The sequence below is a fragment of the Strongylocentrotus purpuratus genome, unplaced genomic scaffold, assembly GCF_000002235.5.
Source record: "Strongylocentrotus purpuratus isolate Spur 01 unplaced genomic scaffold, Spur_5.0 spur5_scaffold_4, whole genome shotgun sequence".
NCBI classification, from domain to species: Eukaryota; Metazoa; Echinodermata; class Echinoidea; order Camarodonta; family Strongylocentrotidae; genus Strongylocentrotus; species Strongylocentrotus purpuratus.
Genome location: NW_022145610.1, coordinates 24610584 through 24623661, shown reverse-complemented (window position 1 = coordinate 24623661; position 13078 = coordinate 24610584). Strand labels below are relative to the sequence as shown.

At 40.1% G+C, this 13078-nt stretch overlaps 1 protein-coding gene across 2 annotated transcripts in view; it reads right to left on the bottom strand.

The window, feature by feature from the left end:
- Positions 1 to 12131, bottom strand: part of kap115 (kinesin II-accessory 115 kDa polypeptide) — a 36526-nt gene extending 24395 nt beyond the window's left edge. Inside the window, exons 1-2 of one of the 2 annotated variants that reach the window (XM_030997004.1) lie at positions 11692 to 12131; positions 334 to 465 (exon numbers count right to left, since the gene is read on the bottom strand). In XM_030997004.1, the coding sequence (XP_030852864.1) occupies positions 334 to 465; positions 11692 to 11795 (236 nt within the window). In that variant the 5' untranslated portion in view covers positions 11796 to 12131. 2 annotated transcript variants of the gene reach the window in all.
- Positions 12132 to 13078: the final 947 nt, after the last annotated feature.

The window sequence follows — 13078 nt, the reverse complement described above, 5'->3', positions numbered from 1 at the left end:
CCAGATTTAACTTCAATAGAAATCAGTTCTTTTAATACGTTTGTGACACTCGTTTTTACATGAGCATAATCATTAAAGTTAATTATTGACGATTGAAATGTAGGGTACATTCCATTTTGTAGAACAGGGCCCGTCTTATAAAGATTTGATATCAATCGCAACTTATTTGTGATTGATAGCAATCGCTACTATATGTACATAAGAGATAGGAGACTGCAAATTTGCCATTGATTGGAGGACTTACGAGTGATTTCGATCTATCATAACTCTTTATAAGACGGGGCCCAGCATGGTTATGATGGTACACATGCAAGCACTGAATCACATACTCACATCTTTTGGCATTCTTTTCTCTCCCCGAGCATGGGGTCTCCCATCTCACCCAAGATGGTTGCCTCCAGCTCATAGTTGACAACAAGGGCCTTCTCGGTAGGGTGAACATCGATGCTCCCTCCTTTCACCTTCCTGCAATGATTAAAGGGAAACAATGAAATGGGCGTGAGAAATACTAAATATTGCTCTTCATGAAATTAATTCTAACGCAGCATTTATTGTATTTCTACTTTGTTCTCTCGACGACAGCATCACACAGTCATTTCCGGCTAGCACTGTTGCTGGATCAAACGGAAACCGAAAGTACCCTCGGACTTCGTCTGCGAGGGGATAACAACCTTAAATCCAGCTCCAAACTTTCTCGTTTTAGAACTCTATCCAAACGTTACAGTTTTCAAAGAATGTAAACCTTGACTGAGTAGACCCTTTCTTATCTTTCTCATTCTCACCTCTTCCCTTTCTTCTCTTTCTCATTCCCACATCTTCCTTTTCTTCTCTTTAGCTTTCTCACCACTTCCCTTTCTTCTCTTTCTCATTCCCACATCTTCTTCTCTTTATCCTTTTTTTTGTGTATAGCTCTTGTGCGTTTGTGATATCTGCTGATAGTTAATGGTCAGTCTTTTTGTATTTCTTCTTCTTATTGTACATACCATATACATGTACATGTGTACATGTACCTAGTAAGTTTTATTCATTTCGCCAGTTAATTTATTATTACGTTTACCTTGTCGGGGGCCTCATGTACTAGCACAAGTTGCTTTTTACATGTCCTGGCCTATTATTTATTCTGTATTTATGATTTGTAATGTGTTTTATGATGCCAAATAAACTGAATCATCATGACATTAAATTTAGAGGAATACAACCCATATTAATTTGTTCCGACTACATGAACATAGACTTTGTCAGAGGCACTATGTCCTTACTCTTTCTCTCTCTGACCCTCTCTCTATATCCCCCTCTCTCGCTCTCTCTCTTTCTCCCTCTCCCCTCCTCCCCTTCTCTCCCCCTCCCTTCTCTCTCTCTCTCTCTCTCTTCCCCCTCTCTCTCTCTCTCTCTTCCCCCTCTCTCTCAATCTCTCTCTCTCTTTTTATATAGTTTATAACTTTTTAGTAGTTCTCTGGGAATTTTGTAGACTCTGTTGATTCCTAGATAATCTGAGTTGACATCTGCTTCCGGATGAGGAAAGAAAGATCATGAGAGTTCAAATAACAGGAAATGACACCCACCTTATATTCCGCCTAAGCCTATTTTGTGAAAATATGGGGAAAGCCCCCAAACGTGATCTGGCAAACAAAGTATACTATATTTGCTGCAGGCCTACTTGTACTAGGCAGATGTCCTGATGGTTTGCAGACACAAAGCCTTGCCAGTCGCTGTGCGTAACAGTGTCTGCACAGTGTGACAAGGCTAAGGGCATACTGCAAAGGGCACATCCCTCCTCTGACACCCCCTGTCCGCACAGACGCGGAATACAGCTTCTGTCCGTCTTTCATTGTGCCCCCCCCCCCCTTTCCAAAATTCCTGGATGCAGGCCCGCATGCATACTCATTCATATTACTAGCCATGCCCATCCGTCCTATGTCTGAACGATTTTTCAATTTTCCCTTTTGGATTATTTTTCACCATCATGGTTGGATAATTGCAAAAATCACAAAAGGACACATTTCAAATTTCAATGCTCACCGATGTTTCTAATTCTATCAAAAGATACAGCCCCAAAAAAATCTAGGCAATATGCCCGGCCCCCCACTCCGTGAACGGAGGGATACCACGCATGTTCCCAAACTCTCCAGCTCGTAGCAAAAGAAAAAGGTCTACCCATATTGACTTTACACCCCGGAATTTTGCTGAAAAGGGGGGTGTTGAAAAAGGCTTGTATAACAAAAGAAAAAGGTAGACCTGTATTGACTTTACACCCCAGACTTTTGCTGAAAGGGGGGGGGGGGGGGGGGGGGGGGTCGCTGGGAACACGCATAGGGTAGCGCGCCCAGTATTCGGTTCATTCCCAGTATATGGTCAGACAGCCGTTTCAACAGCTGTAACAATTAAAAATAGTAATTTACATGTATGAGCCACGAAACTTGCACAAATCAGGCAGCTAAACAACTTTTCTTAACTCTCAAAATTAAATCAGATTTAGGGCTCGAAATTGGTCAGTGTCGCACAACTTTCTGCACTTCTGCGTTCTGTTAGCACATGCGCTAACATGCATAGCCATAAGTAGAAGTCTATTGCGAAACAACTACGTGTGCTGTCACAATGAATTTAGTATGTGTGTGAAGAGCTCTTCCGCGTTCGCTCCATCGCAGCGAATTTGCAAATGATGCACTTGCCGATGTGCAAGAGGTATTTATACAATACCCTTGCCATGCGGTATCGCTCGTCCAGTATTCAGTCAACGCATTGACATTCAGTGCTTTATCGCGCAATTGTATGAAAATAGTGCGCAAATACGCCTCGCTCCTTGGCAACGGAGATACCACGCACAAATCCCATGACCGAATTCTATTCGGCGCGACCAAATTCTGGGCAGAAAAATGCTCCGCCTTCTTTCAGAAGTATTTTGCTTATCATCATTCAATATTTTAAGTGACTATAAAATCCTGTCAGAGCCTTAGAGGAATAAATTTCTTTTCTTTTGATGGGTAGATTGCCAAATAAAAGAGGTAAGAATTAAAGATATTAGAGATTTCCCTGCAATATTCATAGCATTTTGATCAGAATCGACGAAAAAGACGTACACGCAGAGTTATGTTGTTTTGCTAAATTTAGCCAAACAGCTGTATCACTCGATATGCAAGCGTATGCTAAGCGTACGCATGTTATGCGCAACTTGCAGCTTGAGCCACGTTGTCCCCGCGCTATTTGCCATTGACTAGTATGGATAGCCGTTCGCACAATAAAACACTGAAGTGAATAAACGTTAACGTCAATGGCAATATCGCGGAGACAACGTGCACGTTTAGCTGATTAAAAAAATGTGGGAAGGGTATTTTCAAACTGTTGCAGCGAATGATCCCTTGGGGCTAGCGAAAAAAATAGCACCTGAATATTATCCTTACGTCTAGCCCCACTTAAGCCACGGCTCAGGGAAGTGGCAAATTTTGGAGCTAGGATGCAAACAACATTTCAATCGCTGTTTTGACCAAGATATTTTTAGAATTCCGGGGGTGGCCCCCTATGGGGAATATGGAGAAAAACCTGCTCTTTCATATGACACCACATTTATTGAGTTTCATCTTCAGGATAATTAAGGTTTGAATTTCAATTTCTTCATAAAATCATTGACCAATTTTGCAAGCCGTCTTTGCCAAGATGAGCGACAACTTCTGCGACAATGAGTTGTCACTGCTCCGAACCCATCATATCTTTTTAATTGCTGTAAAGTGCCATCACAAGTCAGTTTGTTGCTATTCCATGGGACGCGAAATGTACGATTAGTTTCACTATCATTTTGAGAAAAATATAGACGAGTTCGGTACGTAATTCTCTGGGATGCGAAATGCAAATGTAAAAACGTGATAATACAAATTATACAGAAATTTTAAAAAGCTGAATATAAACATTAAATCACAAATCATTACACTATAACATATAAATAAGAGAGATAAGAATGTTACACACCGTTTTCCATTGTCGATCCAAAGTCTTTTCGTAGGATACCGTCATACCTTTGGGGCCTATGTGCATTATTATTCCCTCTCTACATACTTCTTCAAGATTATATTTTAAATATCAAATCAATTATAGATCTATAACAAGTATTTATGAGCAGGCGCGGATCCAGGGGGGGGGGGCGAGCGTGCCTTGGCCCCCCCCCCCCCCCGCAAAAAAAAAAAAAAAAAAAAAAAAAGGAGAGAGAAGGAAAAGAAGGGAAAGAGGAGAGAAAGGGAAAAAAAGAAGAGGAAGAAGAAAAGAAAAGAGGGAAGAAGGAGATCGGGGGGGGGGGGGAGGACTTGCCTCCCACTTCCCCCCCCCCCCCCAATAAAAAAATAAAATAAAAGAGAAGGAAGGAAAGGGAAAGAAAAAAGATAAAGAGGAGATAAAGGGAAGGCAAAATAGGAAGAAGAAAAGAAAAGAAGGGGGATATCAGTTGCAATTTTCCCGCCAACAAGTTGTGGATCGAGGGGGGGGGGGCAAAAGACCCTAGCATCCCCCCCGTCCCCGCTACAAAAAGAGAGAAGGAAGGAAAGGAAAAGAGGAGAGCTAAAAGGGAACAAAAAGAGGAAGAAAAAAAGAAAAGGGAGAAAAGAAGCGGAGATCAGTTGCGGTTAATCCCGCCAACAATGTGTGGAGCTGGTTGGGGACCAAAATGACCGTGCCCCTCCCCCCCCCCCCCCCCAGCAAACCTAAAAGAGAGATAAGTAAGGGAAGGGAAAGTGAAAGAGGAGAGAAAGGGAAAGGAAAAAAAAGAGAATGAAGAAAGGTAGGGGATATCAGTTGCAATTTTCCCGCCAACAAGGTGTAGATCGGAGGGGGGGGGGGGGGGGGGGGGGGGGGCACTGGCATACTGATGGGGGGGGGGGGGGGTTGGAGAAATAGAATCCAAACGTGGTTTATTTATAATTCCATACGGTGGTTAACAAATAATGCTGAAATGAGATAATTTTCCTCACTTCATGCGTTTGTTGGAAAATGACAAATTCCTAAATTTACAGCCAGGCAAGAAAATGCTTCTTGAGATGCCTACATATCAGGGCCCGCGGAACGGCGGGGATCGGGATCCTCGAGCCCCTCCCCCACACTTTCTTTGAAAAAGTATATTAAAGAGAAATAGAAAGAAAGAGAGCGAGAAAGAAAAAATAGTTAACTGCCAGTGTCACATTATAATGGGGTATCAAAATATGCTCATCTGACCATGATTAAAATTAATGCCTAAAATCCTAAGGGCTCTGCCCCCTGGATTCCACCAAGGGCCCTAAGGCGGGCCCTTAGATGCTCATATGACGGTCATTTAATGCCTAAAACCCCTGATTTCTGGGGGCTCTGCCCCCTGGACCCCATGCCAAATAGTGTCCTGCTAGTGTCACAAATAATAAGGTATCAAAAATGCTCATCTGACCGTAATTAAACGCCTAAAACCCCTGAGCTTCTGGGGGCTCTGCCCCCTGGACCCAACCAAGAGCCCTTAGGCGGGCCCCTCGATACTCATCTGACCGTAATTGAGTGCCTAAAACCCATGAGATTCCGGGGCTCCGCCCCCTGAACCCCAAGCCAATTAGTGACCTGCCATTGTAACAATTAGGTATCAAAATAATGCTCATCTGACCGTAATTAAATGCCTAAACTCCTGAACTTCCGGGGCTCTGCCCCCTGGACCCCGTCTAGGGCGCTAAGGCGGACCCCTGAATGCTAATCTGACCGTAAATTAAAACCTTAAACCTCTGAGCTTCCGGGGCGGACAAGGTATCAACATATGTTCATCTGACAGCAGGCGCGTAGCCAGGGAGGCGGTGGGGTGGTCCCCCAATAAACGCCGGCCAAAAAAGAGAGGAGTGTAAAGGAGAGAACGTAGGAAGAAAAGGGAATAGACAAAGAACATATTTGAAATTCAGACAAGGATTAAGAGTCGAGAATGGTACAACGAATCGTCTTCTTTCTCTAATAAATTAATGAAAAGTCAAAGCTTCCGCACTACGCGCGGGGGAGGGCAGGTGGAACTTAATTCAGACGAGGATAATTTTCGGGAACGGTACAACGAATCGTCTTCTTTCTATAATAATTTAATGAAACGTCGAAGCTTCCGCGCTTCGCGTGGGAGGGGGGAAACTGAATTTAGACAAGGATTAAAAGTCATAACGGTACGACAAATCTTTTTCTTTCTCTAATGATTTAATGAAAAGTAAAAGCTTCCGCGCGGGTGGGGGAAACTAAATTATTTTCGAGAGCGGAAGTTGTCGCTCATCTTGGCAAAGACGGCTTGCAAAATTGGTCAATGATTTTATGAAGAAATTGAAATTCAAACCTTAATTATCCTGAAGATGAAACTCAATAAATGTGGTGTCATATGAGAGAACAACGAATCGTCTTCATTCTCTAAAAATTTAATGAAACGTCGAAGCGGGGGGGAAACTGAATTTAGACAAGGATTAAGAGTCGAGAACGGTACAACGAATCGTCTTCTTTTTTTAATGAGTTAATGAAACGTAAAAGCTTCCGCGCTTTGCGTGGGAGGGGGGAAACTGAATTTAGACAAGGATTAAAAGTCATAACGGTACAACGAATCGTCTTATTTCGCTAATGATTTAATGAAACGTAAAAGCTTTATTCAGACGAGGATTATTTTCGAGAACGGTACAACGAATCGTCTTCTTTCTCTAATGATTTAATGAAACCTACAAGCTTCCGCGCGGGAGGGAGGAGGGGAAAACTGAATTCAGATGAGGATTAAGAGTCGAGAACGGTACAACGAATCGTCTTCTTTCTCTAATGATTTAATGAAACGTAAAAGCTTCCGAGCTTTGCGCGGGAGAGGGGGATAAATTAAGACGATGATTAAGAGTAAAAAACTGTACAACGAATCGTCTTCTTTTTCTAATGATTTAATGAAACGTAAAAACTACTGCGCTTCGCGCAGGAGGGGAAAAACTATTTTCAGACGAGTAGGCACATACGGAAGGGGGGGGGAGGGGGTTAGGGGGTTGACCCTCCCCCCTTCGGTTTTTTATGTGTGTATTTTGGAGCAACCCCCCCCCCCTTTTCTGTGATTTTTTTTTTTTTTTTTAAATTAAAAAAAAAAAAAAAAAAAAAAAAATATGCCAATGGCTGACCTAAAAAAGGTGACCTCACCCCCCCCCCCCCAACGGAACAAAAAGACAATTTTTCAAATTTCGAGACCAAAAAAAAAAAAAGTGTCCTCTTCCCCCCCCCGCTTATTTAGCGGCTGGCTGAGTCGTTACGATTTTTTTCGGACAAAAAAAAAAAGGGGGCCCCCCCCCTAAGAAATTCTGGATCCGCGCCTGTTTATGAGACTCTAGAATAAAAAATGGCTGAGAAAAGGTATTTTGCCTAAAATTCCACGTCACAATAAACAAAAAAGTATTGATAAACTATCACATTACGGTATCCTTCAACTAACTTTTGATTCGACTGTCAAAAAAAAACACTCACCGGTTTTTCTTCAATTTAAGAATCTTTACAGAAATATGCAAATCGTTTGATGATCTACATTTGATAATGACACTATTTATTATTTATTTTAGGAGAATTTATATGTATTAGACCCTATGTATATATTTCTTTTTGAACAATTTTAGCCCCAAAACTTGTTTTGGGTTATTCTTGATCAATCAAATGGATCGTGACAAAGACTATGTTCTTGAGCTGCTAGTATCGCAATATATCGATATCAATTATCATGTCTGTCATGGCTTTGTGAAACGGTTTATCCACTTCATGACATCTCCGTAGGTCGCCGACAAAGATATGACTGTCATGGAGTTGGTTTCGAGAAACGGCCCCCCGCTCTTTCATACGACACCTAACTTAGTGAGTATCACCTTCACGATCACGAGCAGTATTGGTTTGAATCTCAATTTTGGTAACAAAAACATTAACCAATTTTGCATGAGCGCGCAATGCACATGGACTGCATAGGGTGTTTGCAATCTCTATGGAAAGGATTTTAGCACACAAAACCATGTGTTAAGTTTAATCAAAATCAATGAAAATGCGTCAAATTGTACTTTAGTGTTAGTTTGAGTAATTTGCCATTGAGAAACAGAACGTTAGAAAGCCTAGAAAACGGCGTTCCATCTTGACCCGACCCGAAAAGAACTAGATCTAGCCGGTCAGTTCAAGACAGATCATTGACACTCTACCCGGCATTACATTGCAAGGCGAAGGGTTATAAATATCACCCCAGCAGGTCAGGCGTAATGAGATGTCAGTAACCGCACAGCATTTTATTTTTCTGCAGAGCCCTACGTTAGTTGTTTTTTTTCGTAAGAAATCTACATACCTTTTCAAATATCTTGCATCCTCAGCCTGCATTTTCTCTCTTCTTTACCAACAGTCAGTCAGAATTGTTGTCGGGTAGTTTCATAACATATGTTCCGTGAAAACATGTATTTTCTCCATCCACTAGAATTTGATTCAGTTCATTAGGGAATGTACGCTATGCATTATGGGAAATGTTGTGATACAAAAACAATAGTCTGTAATTCAGACAGAGTCGTTAGGTCTACTTTGTCAACTTTTGTATGCGGATTGCTCACATGGATTTATAAAGTGATCAAGAATGACGTCATCAAAAATTGTTTTCAGATTTTCCATATTTGAACTTCATTTTCCGAAAGAGCATAAAAAATAATGTCCAAATGTTGAAAAACAATTGAATATTTATTTGAAATTTTGAATAGGAAATCACTGTTAAAAAGGTGCTATTTTGCTCTGGTTCATTATATTACGAAAATACGAACCAGATCAAAATAACAGTAATTTCCTACTGAAATCTTTTTATTCGGATGGGCATACATATCTCAGCCAATTAATACGTCACATATTCAATGGTTTTTTAATTTTGGACATTATTGTATATGCTCTTTCGGAAAATGAAGTTCAATTTGTGAAATTCTAAAAATAGATGTTTATGATGTCACAGCTTATACCCTTTTATGGTATCAGTCCCGTAAGTAGAATAACACCCCCCCCCCCTCCCACGGTACGACTGCGGCTATGTAACGCCACTGCCGTTGGACACAACTATAATCAAAATAATATACAAGGGGCAGATGAAATAGAATCGTGAGATATAGGCCTATAGTTACAGTTTACTTTATTTTCTGATGTGATGGCATATAGAGGATGTGAGGGGGGGGGGGGGGGCTGCGGATCACAGCATGCTGCTGTCTCATACGTCTATATGCCTGCAAGACAATCACATCAACCTACCCCCCCCCCCTCCCGCCCCCTAACATCCTCTATTCCATATGCATGAATTCCCCTAGCTTTCAACCGTAATAATAATTCCACAGCCTGTGTAGTAGGAGTCCATGCTTCATACAGTATAGCCGTCGCAACATTTTATATTAAATGAATTGCCTTTCTGATGTAGTATTGCTTCGAGGTATGGACATTGATTAGTGGGGCCTGTATATACGTTGATAATCATCTACCGTGATTAAAAGCAATTAATTACATGTCATCTCTTGTATCTTATTGTACTTTATGGGTAATGTATTGTATGTACTCATTAAATAGTGGGTCCAGTCATGACGGGGGGGGGGGGGGGGGGGGGGGGTGGGGGAGGCATTGGTCCATGATTATTTTTCTTCTCACATTCTGTTTATTCTCACTCCAGTCTCTCTCTCTCTCTCTCTCTCTCTCTCTCTCATTCCCCTTTCACTTTTGCTATTCGATTGTGATTGTGCATGGGCACATTTTCTCCCTTATGCACACGTCACTGATAATCAGCTAAAACAAAAAGGAAGAAAAAGAACAAATCAGAAATTCGAGCAATTATTGTGACGATTGTGAGAAGAAAAACCATTTCCCTAGCGCTATTATTGATGAGCACTAAAGTGGCGTGAGGGGAAGCCCTATACTAAACATAATCATAAAATGAAATGTAATGTGGTTGAATTATCTTTAATCTTTGTAGAAACGTAAGTATTATAACATATCTCCAGACCAAAATAATGACGGTCATATTCATTATTAAAACTTAAAAGAAAGAGGGGTTTTCCTTTTTTATTTTCTGTTGTTTTTGTTGTTGTTGTAGTTGTTTTGTCTTTCTTGTTTGCGCCTCTTAAACAGCGCAGAGCAAAATTGGCAACAATCTTGAGGAGACGTATTCTGTATAATGTTGTGCTTCTTGTCCCAGTTATTATGTCGTCGATAACAATTAGAAATGATTTTGCATCTTTAACGCCTCCCCCCCCCCCAAAAAAAAAAGACTGCCTAAAGGTGATTTTGCTCACAATGTGCATCATAGTACTCAGATTATGTCTGCACATGGATTATCATACAACATTCAAAAGCAGCATGCATCCACACAACAGATGCAACAACTATGTACAGCATCTTTGAACCATGCTATGCTCTAAAATATTAACATAACGTTATTCTAACTCAATTAAGACAGGGCGGTATGTTAAAGCATGGACCTACTACGAGTAGTAAATCCATGGTTAAAGTCTCTTCTTGTAGCATCATTTATGGCATCACGACTTGGCGTGCCCTTATATTATATGACTGCGGCCCATAAAACACATGCAATATAATTGAATGTAAAGTATAACATCTTTGAACCATAATTTGATCTCTACCTCTAAAAATAGTGTATTCTAATTCAAGACGAGACTTAAAACCTCCTCTTCATGCATCTATACTCTAATATAACACTCCCCGTCTTGGTTTGCCCTATACCACCGCGGCCCCGTGATGAATTATTCACCGAATTCGTTCACTCAGTACAAGTATTCGAGGGGCCACTGCCTGGGGATCATGGGATGCAATCCATGCAGTGATGATGTGCATACGTAGCAACACATTCGACTCATTGCCTTCAACAACTTGCCGCTACAAACTGTACACGTATACTCTCAAACACTACGTATATACGTGATATATTTTGTAAATAATATATCAACTGCCTTGCCTTCTGATAAACGCTTGGGCTGCTGTATTTTGAAACAGTAAAGGAAATTATGCGATGACGATGAACTACATGTAGCCTGTAGTACCTGTTTTGGTTATTATTTTGATATACACAATAACACTAATTACATTAATGTTTAAGTCAGATTTTACCCCAGTGCACGTTTCAATGAGTGATTTTTTTAGCACAAAGAATTTGTATGAATCAGTAATGCCACAAAATATGCCCCAAACACTATTTCGTTTTAATGTAATGTTTTACTACAAGTTTGATGACCATTTTGATAGACATGATTTTTGCTATCAATATCTTGCCGAATTCTATCGTGGCTTTTTCAATAAAAGTTCAATTTCAACAAAATACCTTAAAAGTTATTTAATGTACGGCAAATTTACCGCAGAAGAAATGTGAATACCCCCTCCAGTGCCGGATAAGCTTTGAATATCAAAACCCCAGTAAACATTTAAAGATATTCCGGAAACTCAAAATTTCTATTTCATGTCCGAATAAACAGATCAATACAGTTTCAGGTAAACAAGTCTATTGAATTATACACATCACAAAGTTAAAATCAAATTATGTATTATCCTTTTGATAATGATAATGTTCTTTTGTAATTCAGCAATTCTCGATGAAGCGATTGACGTTCAATAACGTTTAGCGGCAACAACGCCAAGTGACAAAGTCAATTATCAATAATTGGCTTTTAGTATTTAATTTATTAAGATTATCATCATAATGAGTGATGAATTTACCTGACAGTAAAAATACGTGATCCATCTCTATCCAAATCCTTTCCGGTAATTCCTTCTTCACTGTGCCCACTTTCACTTCTTTCCAGAGACGGTGCGAACGCCATGTAGGAGAAAATTGACAATAATGTTCATTGGCGGTAAAGTGCAACGCAGGTCTGTATCGTCTCCAAGAAGTGCTCTATGTGTAGTCTGCTTCAAATCCCGACGAATCACAGAGTCGCCTGCACAAACAAATCCTCCGAATTTAAAGAATCGTATGACCAACTGGCCAATTGTCACTTCTGATCATTTCAAGCTTATAGTTTGACATTTATAGGCGAGATCGCGTTGTTTATAACACGGGATATAATATGATGTTTTCCGAAAATGATGTGTTCACATTTTATTGGCGCCACGATGCAACACAAATTGTCAGTGTTATATTTTCAGTATTTCAGATTCACTGCTGGCGAACGAAGAGCTAACGTTTAGGCTCAAGTCTTCGTGCAAAATAAGAACATAATTATGAGTCACATAGACATGAAGTGAGGCAGGCAAATTAGAGATGTTCGATTGAGCAACGTCTTCGAAATAAAAGCGCAATGTTTTCAGCATAATGCCTGCATACATCGGTAGCAGATGCATCATGTATCCACCGTTCCATGGAGAAATTAGTCGAACGGTATATATGACAACTTCAATACCCCCCTGGGGCATATGGGGAAAGTCTTAAGTAATTACTCCATATACAGCCATACTTAAAAATGCAAATGGTTTAGTGCGCCGTTTGCATGACCTGGACACAAACCGTCTGATCGTGAGTGCATTATACAAAGGAATCAGGCCAGATTAAATTAATGACAAGTTTCTCGTTCCATTATTGTTCCTTCTTTCAGCCTGCCTTGTTTGTGTTTCTTTTTGTTATTTGATTGATTGATTGATTGATTGATTTTTATTCGACAAGCTTCCAATATACAACAATATACAATGATAACAGATCAAAAATAAGTCAGCTTGAACAGGATAACCCACGAAAGCTCGAGAGCTTATTTCCAGTGGGGTCCCTTACAGACATGTATACAATTAATAAATTAAAATAGTAATATTTACAGACAGATAAGAAAATTAAAAGAACTACTTATTAAAGATAATAATAACAACATTAAACTGATGATAGAAATGATATTAAGTACAAGAAGAAAAAGAAGAAGGAGAAGAAGAAAAAGAGGAGAAGGAAGAAGAGGAAAATAATGATGAATTTGTAGAATTTCTATAACGTACGAAAACATAAGTATATACAACATGAAAAAGTATGAACCGACAGAAGAATAACAATATCAATCATATAACATGTCATTCACTTCTCTTCTCTGACTGTCAAGTATTAGGTATTCCTTTAATTTCCTCT